This window comes from Muscardinus avellanarius, assembly GCF_963383645.1.
Source record: "Muscardinus avellanarius genome assembly, chromosome: 13".
Taxonomy (NCBI): Eukaryota; Metazoa; Chordata; class Mammalia; order Rodentia; family Gliridae; genus Muscardinus; species Muscardinus avellanarius.
In genome coordinates this window covers 76442261-76463590 of record NC_137799.1, presented here as the reverse complement: position 1 = coordinate 76463590, position 21330 = coordinate 76442261, and the positions used below count along the sequence as shown (strand labels likewise).

Here is a 21330-nt window from a genome sequence, read left to right as displayed (position 1 = left end):
TGTTTGATTGGCTCAGGTCTCTGGAGTCCTGGCATAGGTAAGAAAGGAAAAAGTTGGAGAGCTAAGAAATTCATCCAAATGGTAGAATTCCCTTCTACTAATTATGGTCTTAGGCCATTTACTAACTAACCATGATTTTCTAGTGCCATTCTGAGTCAGGAGGAAGTAGCTGGCTCAACATTTAATTCAAAAAACAGAAGTTTTAATTCTGCTGAATGTTCTTAGTAAAGTTGGGAAATATCTGCAGTGACAAAAGTATGAGGATTTTACAACTCACTGAAATGATCTAGTTAGTTTTTCCCTTGATGGTAAGTTGTCAAATGCAAATTATAGAAATGCTAGAAGATAAAAATTAGTGAAGAAAGGGTCTATAATATTTTAGATATGCCTTTTATTTAGGTGATCCTAAGTGATAGTTAGCCATTGATGTTTAGATGAAGAATACTCAGCCTTGTTTAATCTTGTGGGTAAACTGAGACCCACGTACATGATGATCATACAGTGAGACACTGGCTGCAGCTACAGGTGCTAACAGAAGTGTAAGTAGAAAGAGTCCCTAAATTGTCCTGTGGAATTGACACAGGCTTCCCTGAGGGAGGAGACCCGGAGGAACTTTCAGTGTGCTGTGTTGACAGTGAGGAGGAAAGGCTGTCTAGAGAAGGGGACTTCCATGAGCAAAACCTTCAGAGGACTTTGTTGCTGTTGCCTTAAAAATATAATACTCATACAGAAAAGTGCTAAAAACAAGAATGTAGAATGTAGAAGTTACTGATTTTTCACAATGTGATACCTAGGTCAAGAGAGAAAACATTGCCAGCAGCCCCCTTCCACTTCCTGTTTGCACTGATCACTCCTTCCCCTGACGACCATTGCCACTCCTGAATTTGTGGGATACGTGGAAATGTAGATTTGCCTGGTTTTGAACTTCACATAAGGAATCACAATATCTTTTATATCTGGCTTCTTTGCTCAAAATTGTTATTTTCATTCATGTTGTATATTGTGCTGACTTATTTTTGTTGCTATTTCTTTTCTTTTCTTTTTTTTTTTTTTTTTTTTTTTTTTTTTGCAGTACTGGGGATGGAACCCAGGGGCATTCTACCTATGAGCTATACCCCCAGCCCTATATTTTATTCTATTTATTTATTTATTGGTGGTACTGGGGATGGAACCCTTCTACCTCCGGGCTACACTCCCAGAACTATTTTATATTTTTAGAATGAGGATCTTTTAAGCCAGTGAGGCTGGCTTTGAACCTGCGTGATCCTCCTGTCTCCACCTCCCAAGTGCGGGGATTACAAGTGTGTGCCACCATGACTGGCTTATTCTTTTTATTTTGAAACAGGGTCTCACTGAGTTGCAAAGGGCCTCACTAAGTAGCTGAGGTTGGCCGTGAACCTGGATCCTCCTGTTTCAGCCTCCCAAATGCTGGGATTACAAGCGTGCGTCACCACGCCCAGTTGCTGTTTATTTTTTTACTGTATCAATATATACCACAGTTTATTTACTGATTGACATCTGAATGACTTCTGGAAATCTTCCTTTACCCATTTCTTGATGAACATGTGCACATATTTCTATTATTTATTGATGTAGGAGAAGCAGTCTTCTCAAAGTTGGAAACTTACAGTGTTAGACAACTTTCCACTACTGTGTCAAAATACTTGAGATAATCAACTTATAAAGAAAAAAGATTAATTTTGGTTCATGGGTTCAGTTCATGGTCACTTGGCCTTGTCACTTTGGGCCTATGGCAAGGTAGAGCATTGTGATGGAGAGCTTGTGGTGTAGCCAAACTGTTCCCTCATGATGGCTGGAAAGGAGGCAGAGGGAGAGACGGAGAGAGGGAGGGAGGGAGAGAAAGAGGACTAGCCTTTGGGGGGACATTTAAGATCCGAGCCTCAACACTTGAGTTCTTTCATTATTTAATAATGCCAGGGATTACAACCTCTATTTCTTCATACAGTCATTGTTTCTAGAATTGTCTGTTGACTAATTGTCTCTATTTTGGCTTTGTTTTTTTTCTCTCTACTAAATTCCCTTTAAAATATTGCCACAAGCTGGGCATGGTGGCGCATGATGCTTGTAATCCCAGCATTTGGGAGGCTGAGACCAGAGGATTGCGGTTCGCGGACAGCCTTAGCTACTTAGGCCCTTTGCAGCTCAGTGAGACCTTGTTTCAAAATAAAGAAAAAAAAAATTGCCACAGATTTGGTGAAGGAATTAGCATTGTTATCTTTCAAGCTGTACGTCAGTGGTAGAGCTTGAGACCCTGGGTTCAGTTCCCAGTAGAACACACCACACACACACACACACACACACACACACACCAGAATGTAGTCTTTTGCCAATGTGCCATTGTATTGACATTATCTCCAGTGTACACAAACACATACCTCTTTGAAGATAATGTTCTAGAGGCTGAAATTTTCCTCAAGTGGAGGAGGGAAGTAGGAGTGTTTTGGAGATTATGTCAATAGAATGGAACATTGTTTTATAGTTGCTGAGAGAGTTCTGGCACATAAAGGCAGCTTCTGACATTCTTCCTTTTCTTCCCTCCCAAATAGGAGATAATAAATTGAGACATTCTTTATTTGATCCTTTCCGCTGCATCAAGGATATACAAATAGAGCCATAAAGCATTGTTGATAAAATGTAGCTAGTCCACGCAGGGGTGGGGTTGGGGGGCTGTGGAATTTATGAGTTTAGGCATGCTTTGGTTAATTTTATCTGTGAATATCCAGCCATCTGTCTGGCATAGATTACATTTGGCATTTTTTCCCTAAAGTAGGAAATTCACATTCTTTTCATGTTTGAGCCAGGAGGCTTAAGGCATATTTTCTGGCTTTTTGTTATTGTCTTTTTTCTATAATTGATTTTGACCACAAGCCTGAGCAAGCCCCTCAGATATTTAGTATCACAGAAGTAAAATAGCATTTTAAAACACATTGCTTTTAACTAACACAATGGAATATGAAATTGAAAAGTGATTCTGCAGCCTTAAGAATGTTAAAAACCTCCAGCTCAGTGGTTCTCAACCTTGCCTGCATATGGAGAGACTTTTTTGGGGCGTACTAGGGATGGAACCCGGGAGCTTTCTACCTCTAGACTACACTCCCAGCCCAAGTTTTTTTTTTTTTTTTTTTTTTTTTTAATTTGGAAACAGTCTCCCTGATTTGCTGAGAGCCTAAATAAGTTGCTGAGTCTGGTGTTGAACCTGCGATGCTCCTGTGTCAGCCTCCCGAGGTATGCACCATCATGACAGCTATGGGGAGACTTAAAAAATCCTCATGCCTAGGGCTTGCCTGTCTTAGATCAAGATTGGAATGGGACTCTTCTCCATCTCCCTTCCCCCATGACTTGTGGTGAAGTCAAGCTTGCTAATTCTTTAATATTTAATCTTTAATTTAGGGTTTCTCAAAAACGATCTTCTGAATAACTACATCAGCATCCCTTGGAAATTGTTAGAAATGTAGGTTCTCAGGTCCCAGACATCTTGGGCATTTGGAGTGTTGGGCCAGCAGGTCTCCCCCCAGGGGATGCGGTGCTGACAAACAGTAGTTCTCAAATCTAGCTGCCCATTCATCACCTGGGAAACTGTAAAAACATGCTTATGCTGGGCCCAACCTTCAGAAATGGCGCATTGAGCTGAATCAGGTCTGAGCATCAGTATTATTTCTAACACTCCCCGTGTGTTTCAGGCTGCGCTCTCACTGCTGTGATCCAAACAGCTGACCTGCAACACCTGGGGGAAGGGTGGATTTGCTTGCAGGTGGAAATTAAATTCCACGTACATAGTCCATGTGCACTGGCTCCTGGCAGCCGTGGCTCCAGGTTGTGGGTGAGACGGTGAGAAGCCAGGAGCAGGGGAGAAGGTGAGGGACATCGGTATCCCCAAGGCCACAGCCTGGGGCCGCCTGGACCATGGCTGACTGGAGAGCACGTGGCTGATGGATCTTTTATTTTCAAACCATAACACTCTGCTCCTGACCCTAGGATCTCACGGCATCTCACAATGCCGAGTGCTTTTCATCCCTCTCCAAGAGGCCCACAGCTTTAAACTTGCCTCAAAGTCCAAAGTTTACTCTGAAATGAAAGGCAGACTTTCAGCAGTGAGTCTCTGTACAAATCTAGATTTTTTTGAGAACATTGTAAAGGATAGTTTAAAACCAAACAAGCAATAATCCTTTTATTTATTTTATACTTCTATTGACACATTGTAAGGACATAATAGTGAGGTTCAAAGTGATATATTTTTATATGCACAGATCACTAGGTAATAATCATTTTAAAAGAAAGACACTGAGTGGATTTGTTAGTGAGGAGGGTGTACGGAGGAAGGAAGTCCAGGATTGACTGAAGTCACAGTCATAGGTCTTTCACCCGCTGCAGAGCTGGACCAACAAGGGTTTGAGAATCAGGGGTGGTTGTTTTTAATGTGTTGGTTACTTCAAAGTTTGAAACTGCAACTTCATGGAGAAAAGAGGCTTAGGAATCTGCAGAAATGAAATATCAGAATTAAAATGCAGCCTGTATTACATGTATGCCAAAGATTCAGGTTATCATCATGAATAATAATCAAAGGCGCATGTTCTTCTTCCCTCCAGGCAAGCGTGGGCATTAGTTGGTGTGATCGACGAAGGAAGCTCTTCTTGCAATGAATCCGTGAGAAACTATGAAAACCACAGTAGTGGCGGGAAGGCTCTTGCCCAAAGAGAATTTTACACCGTGGATGGTCAGAAGTTCTCTGTGACAGCTTATAGTGAGTGGATTGAAGGTAGGCAAGGATAGTTTATACTCTTGTAAGACACCAGTAAGTATAATAACAGATTTGTTTTTAAAAGTAATTTTGTATCCAAATGGCTGTCTGGTTGAATTTCTCTACCAGTTGAAGTTGAAACTTGTTTTCTTATTACACTTAAATTTTGTAGACTAAGAGTTCTTCTGGAACTAGAGAATGATCTATTCTAGTCTGGGAAACACCAACTGAACTTTGTTCTTGATTTTTTTTTTTTTTTTTTTTTTGTTGTTGTACTGGGGATGGAATCCAGAAGCATTCTACCTGTGATATATGAGCTACACCTCCACCACTATTTTTTACTTTTTATTTTGAAATAGAGTTGCTAGGCTGATGAGAATCTCACTGCTTGCTGAGGCTGTCCTCAAACCTGTGATCCTCCTGTCTCAGCCTCCCAAGTACTGAAATTACAGGTGTGCAGCACCATGCCCAGCTTGTTCTTGATTTTTGAGTCTTAAAGAATGACTAAATAGTAAAAAAGAATTTATTTCCTGGATTGGTACCAACTGAACCAATCTTGAACTTGTGTGGGCTAAGCTATCTTTGGTTATGTGCCTTGGTGGTGAAGGTGGTTTTCTATTTTGAACCTTTTCTTTATGTAGCCATATCATCAAATATTACTTTTGAACACATGCTGTGTAAACACACTTGCTACTTACTTAGCAGGTTTTCTCCTAACTACCCAGCTAAAACATTTATGTTATAGACAAATTGAAAATACAGGGAAATACAAGGTAGAAATTACTCTTTATCCCTATTATTCAGAGATAATTATTTCAGAGCACAATATTCTAGGATTTTTAAAATCTTATATGTATTCCTCCCTTGTTTTGCTTTAACCTGTTTTCCTAAAACATTTATCGTATGTTTTCTTTAAAGCACACATACTTATATATCCTGCTTTCTTTCTTATGGTTGTTCTACTACATGTAATAGTGGGATTTGATATGATATGTTCGTACATGCACAAAAGCATAATTTGTTCTCTTTCATTCTCCCATAAACCTCTTTTTCTCCTCTCCTCCTTCCCTGATCACCTTCTCTGCTTGCTGCTCTCCCTCCTATTTCTATGCTGATCCTTTTCTTTCCTTATTTTTAATCCAGCATTCACATGTGAGAGGAAAGATAGGACCCTTGAACTTGTGCGTCTCACAATCCTCCAGTTCTCTCCACTTTACTGCAAATGACTTCACAGTTTGACAGCGTTCCTCTGTATGTGGCACATTTTTTTTACCCATTAACCTGCTGGCGGATACTTAGGCTGGTTTAATAACTTGGCTATTTTGAATTGTTCTGCTATAAACATGGGTATGCATGTATCACTATAGTATTCTGGCTTTAATTCTTTTGGATAGGTAGCAAAGAGTGATACAGCTAAGTTTTTTTGGTGGGAACCTCCATTCTGATCTCCATAGTGGTTGCATTAATTTACAATCCCCCAACAGTATATAAGTATTTCTTTTTTCTAATATCCTTGCCAGCATTTATTATTCTTTGTAATTTTTTTTCTTTTTATTTTGGTGGTACTGGGGTTCCTGGAAGCCCTTCTACCTCCGGGCTACACTCCTAGACCTGTTTTTATACTTTTTTATTTGGAAACAGGGTCTTTTAAGCCAGTGCAGCTGGCTTTGAACCTGTGCTATCCTCCTGTCTTTGCCTCCCAAGCGTGGGGATTACAAGTGTGTGTCATCACGGCCGGCTTATTCTTTGTATTCTTGATGATCACCCAACTGGAGTGAGGTGAAATCTTTTTCTGGAGTACTAAAGATATTAGACATTTTTCATATATTTGTTGTTCATTTGTATATCTTTTTTTTTTTTTTTTTTTTTTTTTGGTGGTACTGGGGTTCCTGGAAGCCCTTCTACCTCCGTGCTATGCTCCCAGATCTATTTTATACTTTTCATTTGGAAACAGGGTCTCTTAAGCCAGCTTGGCTGGCTTCGAAACTGCACGGTCCTCCTGGCTCCGCTTCCCAAGTGCGGGGGGTGGGGTGGGGTGTGTGTGTGTGTGTGTGTGTGTGTGTGTGTGTGTGTGCGCGCGCCACCACGCCCGGCCATTTGTATATCTTTTGAGAAATATCTGCTTAGTTCATTTCCCATTTATTGTTTGGAGTATCTCTTTTTTGGGAGTTAAGTTTTTGAATTTAACATATGGAGATATATGTGTTTATGTACATCTATCTACATATCTTTATATGGGTATGTAGTGTATGTATATATATGCATATATACATATATATGTATATATGCATATATACACATATACACATATATGTATATATATACATAGATATAGAGAGAGGGGGGGTTGTGTGTGTGTTAATCTATCTTTCAGGACTATAATTTGCTTAAATCATGCCTAGCACTGGGTGCTTAGGGAGCTTTTTTTTTTAACGGGATATTTAGTGTAGAGTTTAAAAATTCATCCATATCACTGCCAGAGTTTTTAGCTCCAGGCATAGGGTGGCAACTTCCTGTCTGTGTTTGCCTACTGTGTGTGTGTGCGTGCGTGTGTGTGCGCGCGCGCGCGTGTGTGTGTGTGTGTGTGTGTGTGTGTGTGATTGAACCCACAGGCATTCTACCTCTGAGTGACACCCCTCGCTCTATTTTACTTTTTATTTGAAACATGTTCTCCATAAGTTACCATGTACCGGAGCCTGCTATCCTCCTGTCTTAGCCTCCCTAGTACTCGCATTACAGGTGTGCACCACCACACCCCGCTTGCCTTCCACCATTCTTTTCTAACTAAATAGGATACCAGGGTTAATGTGAAACAAGTAAAATAAGAGGCACTTATTACATCTGTAATTCCCCAGAAAGCATTCGTTTAGACTGGGATCATGGTTCTGTTTTGAGCAGCATTATAGCAAAATGTTTACTAACGTGGGTTTTGTGACAGAATGTTTGAGCTCATCCAAGTTCTTTCACTTACTCTATGATCATGGGCATGGAAGTTTAACTTCCTCAACCTCAGGTTTCCTCATCTGAAAAATGGGGATAATAATATTAGAAACCACCATATAGAGTGGCTGTATCCAATGTAAAGAATGCCAGGTTTTTAGTGCAGTGCAGATTAAGTACTCAGTTTGTGTTAAGGACGGTGCAAACATGACTTGGGTTATAATGGTGTATTTTGTCTCATTGTGATTAGAAAACAAATAAAAGGATTAAAATAAATGCTTTAAAACAAATAGAGGGATTCCCTGTCACGTCATAGGCGCTTTCCCATGTTGCCTGGTTTGGGGTGAGGAAATGGTTTTGATTATGGACGAGGGAGTTGGAGCCAAGTCCCAGCCTTCTGCATGCGAGATTACTTCTCTTCCTACTGTACCATGGTTTGTCTGGCACAAAGCATAGGCCACGAGGAACATTTTCCTAGGAGGAATTTGGTCCTCCTCGTTTAGTGGCCTGCCTCCAGTAAGTTCTAGGCAGGGATAATTACTAACAGGCCTTGAGTCAACCTTTCCTTCGTAGGAAATGTCCTCATTTCCACATTACCAGTGACTACTCATTTCTGGAAGAAGGGACATTCTCGTTATCTATCCTAGGCTATTGTTTGTATCCAGCGTTCTCAGTGACTCTTAGTTTCTGGAAGAGGGGGAAGTTTTCTACCGGAAGCAGGGAGACAGCTTATTTCCTTTTAAACTTCCAATTCAGTTGTGCTAATAAGAGATAATCTTAGGCAGGATTTTTCTATTTCAAACTAGAAAAAAAGTAAGGAATTACTGAGTAGTATAATCTTTCTTACCAACCTTTTGACTTTTTTTTTAGAGAACAGAAATAAATTCTAATGATCTTTCAAATGAAAATTTATTTAGTTGTCATCATTAAAAACTATAGAAATTTTTATTTGAAATAATGAAAGTTTTGCTTGCTTTTTTTAGGGGAATGTTTTAATAACAAAACTGAAAATTTGAGTAAAGGGTTATAGTTACTGCTGTGAAGTTTTTAATTATCTTTGTGCTCAACTTTCCTGATTTTATTCATAAAAAAAAACAGTATAAGATAGAGATAAATAAATTGGGTTCTGAAAAGTAGATTAATTCTGGGCTCTTCCCTTTTTCTCCAATAACAGCTAAGACAATAATAATAACTTTATCTTAGTTTCTTTACCTCTAATTAATATATTTCTATCTCACAATTATTTTGATGAAAGGTGATTATGCATGTGAAGTCCCAACAGTTGTTAGCTATTATGATAAAGCTAGAATTATTGTTTATGTTACTTTTTGGATAAAATCTGATATAGGCTTTAGTATGTAGATGCAGGAAACATCAAAATGTATGTAAGGCTTTTTAAAAATTTTTTATTGGTTCATTGTATTTTATGGGGTAAAAAACTTGTGTAGTCATAAATGCACACATCATCCAGTCAGCCCCCACCTAGTCCCCACCCCACCCCACTCCCTCCCCGCCCCTCCCTCCCATGCTAGGATATGAATGAGAACATCATGCGCTTTAAAGAGTTTCCCTCTCCCCCCTTCCATCCCCATAGTTAGTTTGCCTTATTTGCTCCTCTATAGGATCTCCTTTTTTATCTGGAGTTCCTCCTATGACCCCTTTGAATCAGATGCTTTCCCTAATATGTAAGGCTTTTTAAGACATTTTTCTTTGTGCTTGCAGAGTAGCTCAGAGTCTAAAAGAACAGAATACAAGATTTGCCCAGACTAGGTTTTAGTCTGAATAGGTGGCTCAGGACCATAAGACTGTCTATATTTTTTCTTGTTTCTTGCCTGAATTTTCTTCCTTAGATTCCCCTAACTTGAGTAAATGTACTGTTTGGCTTGCATCAATGTCCCCTGGAGACAGCATCTTAAAGTAACCCCAGAGCAGTGTGCTGTTAGTTAGAACCATGATAGAGAAATAGATATTTAGTATGGATGTGTTTCAAATGGGGTATTTTCCTTCTCCACTGATGTTGTAAGATAGCTGTCTCTATTCTATATACCTTCTCATGATGCCAGCTTTTGGCTGATGGCAGATTATGTCATGGATACTAGAGAGGCTTCTTTTTATGTAAAATAACTAGAAGTTATGGAGAAGTGAAATGAGCTTTTCAGATCTCATCTGCCTAACCAGCTTTGACTTTCAAAGGAGAAAGACCTCTCGCCAGTAGTCACTACATTGCATAATGTGAATAATGAGCCGGGTTGGACAGACAACATCATGTGGCCTCAGGTCCCATTGCAGGTCAGATTAGCCAGGCTCCTCCATCCTGGACACCTGTGGACCTGGAGTCGGGAGTGCGTAAACGGACGCACATTGCTGCCTTCATGGAGCCGCCTTGCAGGGGGTGAGCTGCTCTCCCACCAGGCAGGTGTGCATTAGAAGACCAGAAAGAGAGTTTACTTCCAGTGAGATGTTTGGGAAGTTGTAAAAATTTATGAAAAGGTAGAAAGGATCTTGGTTGGTGAACAAGAATGGAAGGAAATTCTAGGTAAAGGATAAAACACAAGTTTGCCTTTCATCATGTAAGAACAAGGAGAGAAGGTGCCATTTTTGAGAAAGCATACCTTCACCAGGCACTATCTTTGCTGGTGCCTTGATCTTGGACTTCCCAGGATGCAGGGCTATGATAAATCCTGTTGTTCATAAGCTTTATTTATTTGTCTTTATAGTACTGAGGATTAGACTCAGGGACATGTACCACTGAGCTGTTTCAGTCCTTTTTTTTTCTTTTTTTTTTTGGTGGTACTGGGGTTTCTGGAAGCCCTTCTATGTCCGGGCTACACTCCCAGACCTATTTAATTTTGGAAACAGGGTCTCTTAAGCCAGCTGAGGCTGGCTTCGAACCTGCGCGATCCTCCTGTCTCTGCCTCCCAAGTGCGGGGATTACAAATGTGCGCCACCACACCTGGCTTTTTTTTTTTTTTTTTTTTTTTAAGATAGAGTCTTGCTAAGTTGCCCAGGCTGGCCTTGAACTTGGAATCCTCCTGCCTCGACCTCCCAACTCTTTGGAATTACGTGTGTGTGCCACTGTGCCTGGCTGTTTTTAAGCATTGGGAAAAAATAAAGTATGAGCAAAGGCACAGAAATGAGGGATTTTCATGAAGAGAATTATTTTTTCAATGCTAGGAACTGGTCCCAGGGTCTCACACATGCTAAACAAGAGCTCCACCAGTATGCTACACCTCCAGTCCTTTACTAATATCAAGACTGTTTGCGCATTAATATTTGGTCTCTTTTCCTGTGCATGGATCAAACAATCACTGGATATTTATTATAGACATGTTCTCTGCTGGTCCACTTCTACCTTTGTGTGATATTTTCTTGTTACATATTAAGGTTGTTTGGGGGTAATATTGGAAATTTAGCAATATTGAGCTGAAATACAACAAGAGATTTGGGTATTGAGAATATTCAAATTTTCAAAAGCTGTTTACTAAAGTGACATTTTGTTTCAAGGCTAGTGGTGCATGGGTTTCTCTTTCCGAGCATTTTTATATTTTTATCATTGGTGTCTGCAAAGGGACTGGCACAAGGTTAGCATCAGTAAAAAGTTGTTGAACTGTATTTGTTACTTTTGATTTGTCAAACAGGGAGAGGGTTGGTTTAGGAAAAACAATGTGTGTTAATACATTGCTGTGTTTGCTTGTGTAGGCGTTTCTCTCTCAGGCTTTCGGGTAGAAATTGTGGATGGAGTGAAGCTTCATCTCCTGGATGATGTTAGCAGCTGGAAGCCTGGAGACCAGATTGTGATTGCAAGCACAGACTACTCTATGTACCAGGCCGAGGAGTTCACACTTCTTCCCTGCCCCGAGTGTAGCCGTTTCCAGGTCAAAATCAAAGGTATGGGAAATATGCTCTTTTCTTGGGGTTTGAGTTTTGAAGTTGTTTTTCTCCCCATTCATCACCACCATACATCAACAATATTAAAGGTCTTGGCAGTGGAGTTATTGAATACTTAATCTCAGAGGGCATTAGATAGGACTAGTTATTGAGCAACATTCTTCCTATTAAACATATTGCAGACAAATTAGTGTTTCTGTACCATAGTTTCTTTGTTTAAAGAAAAGAAAAGGTATGGACTAGAGGAATTGATTTTCCAAGGTCCTTTCCAGTTTCTTTCTTACTAATTTCCCACTATTAAATAGTAGTAAATCCGACTATTAACTAGATCCATTTTTATTTTATTTATTTTATTTTATTTTTTGGTGGTACTGGGGTTCCTGGAAACCCTGCTACCTCCGGGCTACACTCCCAGATCTATTTTATATATTATTTTTATTTGGAAACATTGTCTCTTAAACCAGCGAGGCTGACTTACAACCTGCATGATCCTCTTGTCTCTGCCTCCCAAGCGTGGGGATTACAAGCGTGCGCCACCACGCCTGGCGATCCATTTTTATTTTCTTGTGGTATTGGGGAACTGAACCCAGGGGCATTCTACTTCTGAGCTACACCTCCAACTTTAAAAAAAAAATTTTTGTTTTGAAATACAGTCTCACTATTTTTCTGAGAGTCTTGCTAAGTTGTGGAGGCTGTCCTCTAACCTGAGATCCTCCTGTCTCACCCTCATAAGAACTGGGATTATAGGTGTATGCCACCATGCCTGGGTGTAGATCCATTTTTTAAATAGAAATCTTTCTCAATTAATTAACAATTTTATGAATTTTGACTTTTGTTTGGAAAATATAGGTCTCATTATAGTTAAAATGGAATCAAATAGGTATTTTTGTAAGACTATTTCCTACCATAATCTTGAATAATACATTTTTTGAAGGAGAGTAACATAAAGAGGTTATTACTATAAAATGTTCATAGGAAGTGGCTGACGTTACCTGGTGCTTATTCAGAAGTGGGTATAGGCAAAGCCCCTTTGCATAAGGCTTCATTTATGGGACTTATTGTGAATTAAATTCATATTGTTTGCTGTGCCTCTCTACTCAAGATTATATAATTATGTTATGAAACAAGAGAGTTTACAGTAACTGGTCAATAAGTTTTCACCCAGTTTTTCAGTATCTTAGAGTAATAGCTATTTGAGAGCTTTGAAGGGTAAAGGAATATTTTCTACTTTAAAAAAATGTGCTAATTAGTTTACATGGCATATTTTTCTAAACTATTCAGTGTTATACTTTTCCTTATTTTAATAATACAGAGCATAAGCAAAGCAAAACAAAAAAACCAAACCAAACAAACAAACAAAAAAATCTCCCAAAGTTATGATCTTACCATCTGGTTTTAGTATGCTTTGGAAATTCCCATCCTGGGTTAGCAGGTCTACAAGACCATGAATCTTGGTGAACTCAGCTCCCATGAGTTATTTGTATTTTTCCTTCTTGAGTTTATATAAAGCATCAAAGAAAAACTGTTTATTAAAGTGCTTCTAAACTTCCAGTAAAGGCAGGCATTTCAGAGAATGCCTAGTAATACTAAAATAAGTGGGGAAGGAAAGATAGTAAACTGAAGAGTACTTTAGCTTTGAAGTAGAAGCACGAACAACTTAACACCCTGGTATTAACCTCTACAAAACGGTCTGTTTTGATGGTTCACCTGCATTTGATTCTTCATACACCCTCAGGGTGGAACAAGGACAAGAACTGCAGGGAAAGACTGTGGGTTATTAGGCAGATTCCAGGTCTTCATTGTTGTTCACTGGAGGATTGAGCTACTCGAGGAAGAAGCAAGCTCTCTGCGGGTGTCTGGGTTTGAAAATTGGCAGGACGAGTGGAAGGGGGTGGCGTGGTCACACTAGAGGATCTTTAAAATCCCTTCTTTCTGGGATTCTGTGATTTGAGATTATTGGAGAATGGGATTAGAGAATGAAGAGGAATGTATTTAAGAAATAAAGCTTCATGTTTTCTTTGTCATAATCTTTTTTCTTTCCGTTTCCCACATCGGCCAGAAACCCCTCAGTTCCTGCACATGGGAGAGATCATAGATGGGGTAGACATGAGGGCCGAGGTTGGAATTCTCACCCGGAATATTGTGATCCAAGGAGAAATGGAGGACTCTTGCTACGCAGAAAATCAGTGCCAGTTCTTCGATTATGATACCTTTGGGGGACATGTTATGGTAGGTAAAAGGATCTCATGATTTCTTTGAAGTCGTGGTTGCTAAGTACTTATATGAGGGAACTCTCAAGTGGGAGGATGTGATATACAGTCATATTTTATTTATTTTTTTAAATAAATGAGGATGTGTGTGTGTGTGTATGTGTGTGTGGTACTAGGGATTGAGCCCAGGGGCATTCTACCTCTGAGCTACACCCTTAGCCCTATATTTTATTCTTTTTTTTGAAACAGGGTCTCACTAAGTTGTCGAGGGCCTCACTTAAGTAGCTGAGGCTGGGTGCAAACCTGCGATCCTCCTGCCCCAGCCTCGGAAGTACTGGGATTACAGGTGTGTACCACTGTGCCCAGCAAACAAGGATGTTTTTAAAAACTAAAATAGGAAGTTGTATCTTTTTGTAGCTGACCTAGGCCTGTAGTTCAACCATTTAAGAATTATTCTGTCAAGAACTCAATATATTAAAAAGAACCCAAATATACAGAGACAAAACTGTAAATGATCTCGATATCCATGAATGTAATTTCTGAAAGGATCATATGGTTCTTGTAAAAGCATGATATTACTAGAGGGTGAGTGGTAGTGCTTAAAACTATATTTCTATAAATATATAAATATATGCTGTAAATATATATTTTTATATGAAGATTTTTATTCTGTAAAAATATTGAACATTTACTATGCAGTTTTCTATATATAAGCTTTTGGACTTCTGGTCAGTATTTTGGCTGTGTATATATGTATGTATGTATGTATTATTTTTGTAGTACTAGGGATTGAAACCAGGGCATTCTTTTTTGGAGCCATATTCCCAGCCCTTTTTATATTTATGTTTTGAAACAGGGTCTCACTAGGTAGCTGAGAGTCTTGCTAAGTTGCTGAGGCTGTCCTTGAACCTAAGGATCCTCCTGTCTCAGGCTCCCACATACTGGGATTACAGGTGTGCGCCACCATGTCCAGCTTGGCTGCATGTGTTTGAAATCACTATTTGCACTTAGGAGGCTGTCATCATTAGCAACATTTCTGTTTCTCTCATCCTGGAAATGTGTATCAGCACTATTCCTCTGTTCTTAGTTATATATCATTGGCAATCCAGTGTTTACAAATATCGAGTATGCTCAAACTTTACATCACAGAGAAATTTTAAGGAAGAACTTAAGCAAACTATATTGTGTGCTAACAAACTTTGATGGAGGATGTTGAAAGAACTATCAAACTATAGTGGGGGTTGTAGAAGGAGAGCCCCAGGTGAGACTGGAAATGACCAAAAGGTCGACAGCTCTCGATTCGACTTAGCAAATACTCTGATTTTACAGTGGCGCAAAAGTGATGTGCATTCAGTTGACACTTTGTTTCAAATTTTGAATTTTGAGCATTTCCTGGGCTAGTGAAATACAGTCCTCTACTCTCTCAAGATACTGGGCAGTGGCAGGGGCCGCAGCACCCAGCTAGCCACAGGATCGTCAGAGGAAACTACCTGTTCTCTATGGTGCACTGTGTAGCTCAGCTAGGATGTTTGGTAGTTAGGTGTATTAAATGCATTTTCAACTTAAAACATTGTTTGTTTATTTAATTTATTTTGTGGTGCTGTGGATTGAACACAGGAGGGTTCTACCTCTGAGCTACACCTCCAGCCGTCTTTTAACTTTTTATTTTGAAACAGGGTTTCTATATTGCCGAGGGTGGCCTTGAACTTGTGATCCTCCTGTCTTGGCCCACTACTCCTCCCAGTGAAATATTTTGAGTTTAAGAATGGTTTTGTGGGGATATAACTCCATTTTAAGCTATTGAGGAGCACCTATATTTGATCAAATCAAAACACATACACAAATCATTTTTTCGCAGCTTTCTTGGTTGCACTTGCCTTTATACTTAATTAAAACCTACTTTGTGGCTTTTTATAAGGATTCACCTAGGTAAGGAAGCAATTACTAGAGACTGAGGAGAACAGGATGCAAAAGAAGAAAAATGCTCTCATATGTAATGTCCTTGAGATGTTTTCTACTTAAACAATATGTTTGCTACTTTCCTATTCTGAAAAGTATCCGGTTGATCCCACTACTGTGTCTTACAGATAAAGAAGAATTTTACTTCAGTCCATCTTTCTTATGTGGAATTGAAGCACATGGGGCAGCAGCAGCTGGGGCGGTACCCTCTTCATTTCCACCTGTGCGGGGACGTGGATTCTAGAGGAGGGTACAGACAGCCCACATTTGTGGACGGCCTGTCTATTCACCGGAGCTTCTCCAGGTGTATCACTGTGCACGGGACCAACGGCTTGCTAGTAAGTGGCCTCACATGTTGACATGTGTCCCGTGACATTACCTCTCTTTAATTTCATGACTTCTCAATTTTACATAAGTAAACTATTTCTTCACATGCCTTAATCTAACCTGCTCTTGCTGGGAATTCTGTTATTTTTTCTGTCCAAAGGAAGCCTGCTTTTTTTTTTTTTTTTACCATCCAAATTATCCTCTATAATGAGAAATAAAACTGGACGTTTGACTTTGTTCTGCTAGAGTTAGAGTCTTCTTTTGCATTGTTACTGAACATGCTACACTGAAGAGTGCCACTTAAATCCAGTCCATCTTGTTACCAATGATATTATGCACTTGTATTTCTGCAGATAAAAGACACCATTGGATTTGACACACTAGGTCATTGTTTCTTTTTGGAAGATGGTATTGAACAGAGAAATACTTTGTTCCACAATCTGGGGCTCCTCACCAAGCCAGGCACTCTTCTGCCCACTGACCGGAACAACTCCATGTGTACCACCATGCGAGATAAAGTGTTTGGAAATTACATCCCCGTGCCCACCACTGACTGTATGTGAGTACCGGCCTCTAGGCAGGGGAAGAAACTCCATGTGATGGGCAAGCCCTTCGACTGTTGGAAACACCGTTTAGGGGAAGTTTTAAGTGGGTGGGAGTTTTCATGAAGAATGTTTAAATCATCTTCAAAAATGCCTTGCAGGGCTGTTTCAACTTTCTGGATTGCTCATCCCAACAATCATCTGATTAATAATGCAGCTGCAGGCTCGCAGGTAAATAATGCTAGAGTGTTTTCAGGATTTTCATGTCATTCTTGCTTATAAATGCTCTGGTTTCTGTGGTCATGATGTCCTGCGGCTAGGGTAACCCAGGCGTGACCTTGTTTACAGTGCTGCTCGCGTAGCTGAGAACAGGAGGTGACTGACACGGCTCTTCTGTTTCTTCCCAATCCTTCATGCCAGTTAGTTTCTCTGAGTATAGTAAGATAGAGGACAAATGGAGGGAAGGAGGTGAGCGGGTCTCCAGGGATATAGCATCTCCAGAGCGTATTTGTACTCAACTGTGTATGATCTTTCTGGCTTCTCATTTAAAACTTAAGTGGCCAAGTACTGATCATTTCAGTTTCTAGTGTGGATGATCAAAGAAAGCTGTAGCTTTTCTTTATGGTAGTGGATTAGTCTGTAAAATGAGGTGACAGTTGTCACTCAGGTCAAGGGACACATCTTTTTGTTAAATGCAGGGATTGTTACACATAGGCATTTTATTTTCTTAATGAAATAAACACACCTAAAAACTCAGCTGTGTGCCATGAATACTAGGTGCCTTGAGTTCAGACACACACACACAGCACACACACACACACACACACACACACACACACACACACACACACGAGTAATTTTTAAGAGAATAAAATAGGATTTCTAAAATGGTAAAAATGTCCTCTGGATGAACCTGGAGAAATTTACATTTATAATTTGAATTATTTGAGACTACTAATTTATATAGTCTGGATGCATCTTTTAAGACCTTATACTACTTGGGTTGTAACTGTGCTGAAAACTGTGGTACATAAATATTGCAATAAGACATAAATATTCACATTTATACATCACGACTATTTAAAAACTTTAAAAAAGGAAAGAAATACCTGGCATCATTTCTGAGGATTAAGTAAAAGACTAGTCGAAAGAGCATTTCTTTCAGATAAAAGGAACATAGGCATCGGGGAGTGATGGTTGAATTCATGAGTTTTGGTTTAAGACAAAAAAATGTGATTGTGCCCACTGGTGCACACCTGTAGTCCTAGTACTTGAAAGACCGAGGAGGAGGACTGCAGGTTTGAGGATAGCCCCAGCAACATAATGAGACTCTCAGCAACCTAAGGAGACCCTATTTCAAAATAAAAAAGAAAGCAGGGCATAGCTCAGAGGTAGAATGCCCCTGGGTTCAATCCCTACTAACAGAAAAACAAAACAAATTTAAAATGTAAACAGAGGTTCCTGGTATTTGAGGATTCTTACCTGAGAGGGAGAGGCCCAGACATAGGGTTGTTTCAGGGATTCCTCAGTCTGTCGGGATACTTGGTCAAGCCTTCTTGCCAGCCCTTCAAGTCTTCTTGAATTGTCTGTTTTGTGTTCAGAGAGTTGGGATGGCAAACATTTTCTCAGAATACTTTTTTATCTGCTTATATTTTATCTTATAGAAATGTTAAATATTGTGTTAATTTTGTTGTGTAGTGTATATGCTTCCCACAACTCATCTCATCTCTCCTTTATGTTCCTAAAGGAGTGTGTGTGTGTGTGTGTGTGTGTGTGTGTGTGTGTGTGTGTGTACTGGAGATTGTATCCAGGAGCATTCTATTCTGAGGTACATTCTAGGCTTTTTTATTTTTTGTTTTGAAACAAGGTCTTGCTAGGTTGCTGAGACTGTCCTCAAATCTGCAGTCTTCCTGTCTCAGCCTCCCCAAGAACTGGGATTTGCAGACATGCACCATCATGCCCGCCTAAGAACTTTGTTAAAGACGTGTGTGTGTGTGTGTGTGTGTGTGTGTGTGTGTGTTAGTATTATTGAGTATTGAACCTAGGAGCATTCTACCTCTGAGCTACACCTCTATTCCTATATCCCTATTTTTATTTTTTAGTTTGAAACAGGGTCTCACTAAGTTGTGGAGGGCCTTACTAAGTTGCCGAGGCTGGCTGGCCACAAACCTGCAATCCTTCTGTCTCAGCCTTCCGAGTTTGATTAACTTGTAACTGGGATTACAAATCTGTGCCATCACACAGGGCTAACGGTGAATTTAATATTTATTACATACCTTATATCTCTATGTTTCTCATTAGAGTATAAATTGTTTGAGAACAGTCTGACTGTACACCAGGATGTAGCACTATAACTGAGTGTTGAATTTGAATTAATATTGTCTTTTTTCACTGTATGTTTAAGTTTGAACAACCTGTTCAATCAAAATGCCACAATGTGAATTATTGTGTTTCACATTGGCCTGATTTTAATTTAATCACAAAATAAAAAAATTATGAGAATTAAAACCATCAATTGCCATTTTCATATCTCCTTTTGAGTGTCATAAAATTCTAAACTGTTCTCCTCCTGTTATGATCAGCAATACTGACATTGAACAGGCAGGCTACAGACTAAGACAGCATCCCAATTCATGCATGCGGTGGTTTTTATTTTTTCCTTTGGCAAAAATGTGCCTCGGGACAGGAAGGGCATTGGAGTTATTTGAAAGAAGTCAGTGAGCTCGGCATGTCGGCGGACAGTTGTTTAATAGGCATGACTCATCTATTGATCAGGTTTGGAGGTAAACAGAACAAAACCACACTGCTTAAAGGCTGCACTGTCCTGGTCACATGGAAGGAGGGCCTATTTGAGTCTAAGTTTATGTAATGTTCTATATAATGAGAAAGTTTTGAAAGAAAATCTTAACATCAGCCAATTATTTCTTTCAATTTGCTTGAAAAATGTTTCCTGTGACTGTTTTGAGGAGGCTAGATACGTGTATGACTTTTTGTAGTTGTGCACACATTCTGTGCTTAAGATAATGAAGAATTTGTGTTACAAAGATTTACACTTGATTGTAAAACAGTTTACAAGGAAGATTTATAGAGTGGCTTTATAAAACAAGGCTTTTAGTAATCTTGCTCTCTCATTTATAGGATGCTGGAATATGGTATTTATTCCACAAGGAAGCTACCGGGGAGTCTAGTGGCTTACAGCTCTTAGAGAAACCAGAACTCACTCCTCTGGGTATATTTTATAACAACAGGGTCCATTCCAGTTTTAAGGTAGGTTCCTAAATTTTAACAATCAGTACATATGATTTACAGGATAAAAGATGGACTATTGTGATTATGTCTTTTTGTGTTGCTATAACAGAATCCCACAGATTGGGTAATTTATAATGGACACAGATTTATTTGGCTCATAGTTCTGATGTCTGGGAAGTCCATGATTGAGGGGACAATTTGATAGGGACCTTCTTTCTCTGTCATCCCACAGCACAGAGGAAAAAAAGTATATTGAAAGAGAACAAGAAATGTAACACACCATTCCCAGTCTCTTTAGTTGGCATTAATCCATCCAAGGGTGTGGAGCCCTCATGACCTAAATACCTCCCATTAGGCCACACCTCCTGACTGTTGCATTGGGGTTTAAGTTTTAAACACATGTTTGCGGGGGCACATTCAAACCATAGTAGATTACAACTGAGAAATATTAGTTTTGGTAGAACTTGTCATCAGATAAAGTAATTTGTGATTAAAGAGACAGATACTTTGCCCATACACGTTCAGGACATATGTATAGCATTCTGTTCATTCATATACAAGTATGTATGACACATGTATGTATTTATTGTCTGTTTAATTATGTCCCGGACTTGATCTGTGTCCTCATACTCTCCTTATCCTCCACTCTTTTTTAATCTAATACCATTTTATGTTTCTAGGGGCATACACATTAGGTACTACTGGGGATTAGAAAGTGTGTCCTCCCTTCTTTTCATACAGGTGGTGGTTGAGTGTCTTTTTGGGCATTTCATATTAATTATAAGCCAGGCATGGTGGTGAATGCCTGTAATCTCAATACTTGGGAGGCTGAGACAGGAAGATCTCAGGTTTAAGGACAACCTTAACAAGTAGTGAGACTCATCAACCTAGTGAGACCCTGTTTGAAAATAAAAATGAAATAGGGCTGGGGGTGTGGCTAAGAGGTTGAATGCCCCTGAATTCAGTTCTTAGTACTACACACAAAAAATTATTTATATAAATAGTGAAATATTGTTTAAGAATATTTGACCTGCTTTATATAGGTCAACTCACCTAAAGATCATTCAGGAGCTCCAGTTTCCATAGTATTTGGCACTTGAATATTCTCAGTATATCTACAACGCCTAGGTCCTTTATCCTTGTGTTACTAACAACAAAGTACAATTAACATTTTCCTAGTATTCTCAGTGGATCCTTTAAAAATAGGTGTTATAATTGGAAGAGCTTAGAATTACTTGATGAAGACTTGGCAGAGGAAAAAATAACTTAGCTATGATTTTCTGTGAGCTGAGGAGTTTATTAAGGCTAATAATTATTGACTGTAGCATTTCCAAATGTATATCCTCTTTCTTAAGAAATTGTGAATGGTATAAAGAACACCTCATAACTAGGCCTGGTATTGCATGCCTGTAATCCTAGTACTTGGGAGGCTGAACCGGGGTTTACAGGTTCGAGG

At 39.4% G+C, this 21330-nt stretch overlaps 1 protein-coding gene across 2 annotated transcripts in view; it reads left to right on the top strand.

Moving 5' to 3' along the window:
* CEMIP2 (cell migration inducing hyaluronidase 2) overlaps positions 1-21330 on the top strand; it is a gene marked incomplete at both ends in the record, with an annotated part of 75322 nt that overhangs the window by 6962 nt on the left and 47030 nt on the right. Inside the window, 7 exons of one of the 2 annotated variants that reach the window (XM_080709110.1) lie at positions 4608-4777; positions 11399-11587; positions 13647-13816; positions 15885-16094; positions 16437-16642; positions 16787-16856; positions 19764-19892. In XM_080709110.1, coding sequence (XP_080565236.1) covers positions 4608-4777; positions 11399-11587; positions 13647-13816; positions 15885-16094; positions 16437-16642; positions 16787-16856; positions 19764-19892 — 1144 coding nt within the window. The remainder of the gene's footprint in view (positions 1-4607; positions 4778-11398; positions 11588-13646; positions 13817-15884; positions 16095-16436; positions 16643-16786; positions 16857-19763; positions 19893-21330) is intronic. The other variant, XM_080709111.1, reaches the window with a different exon arrangement.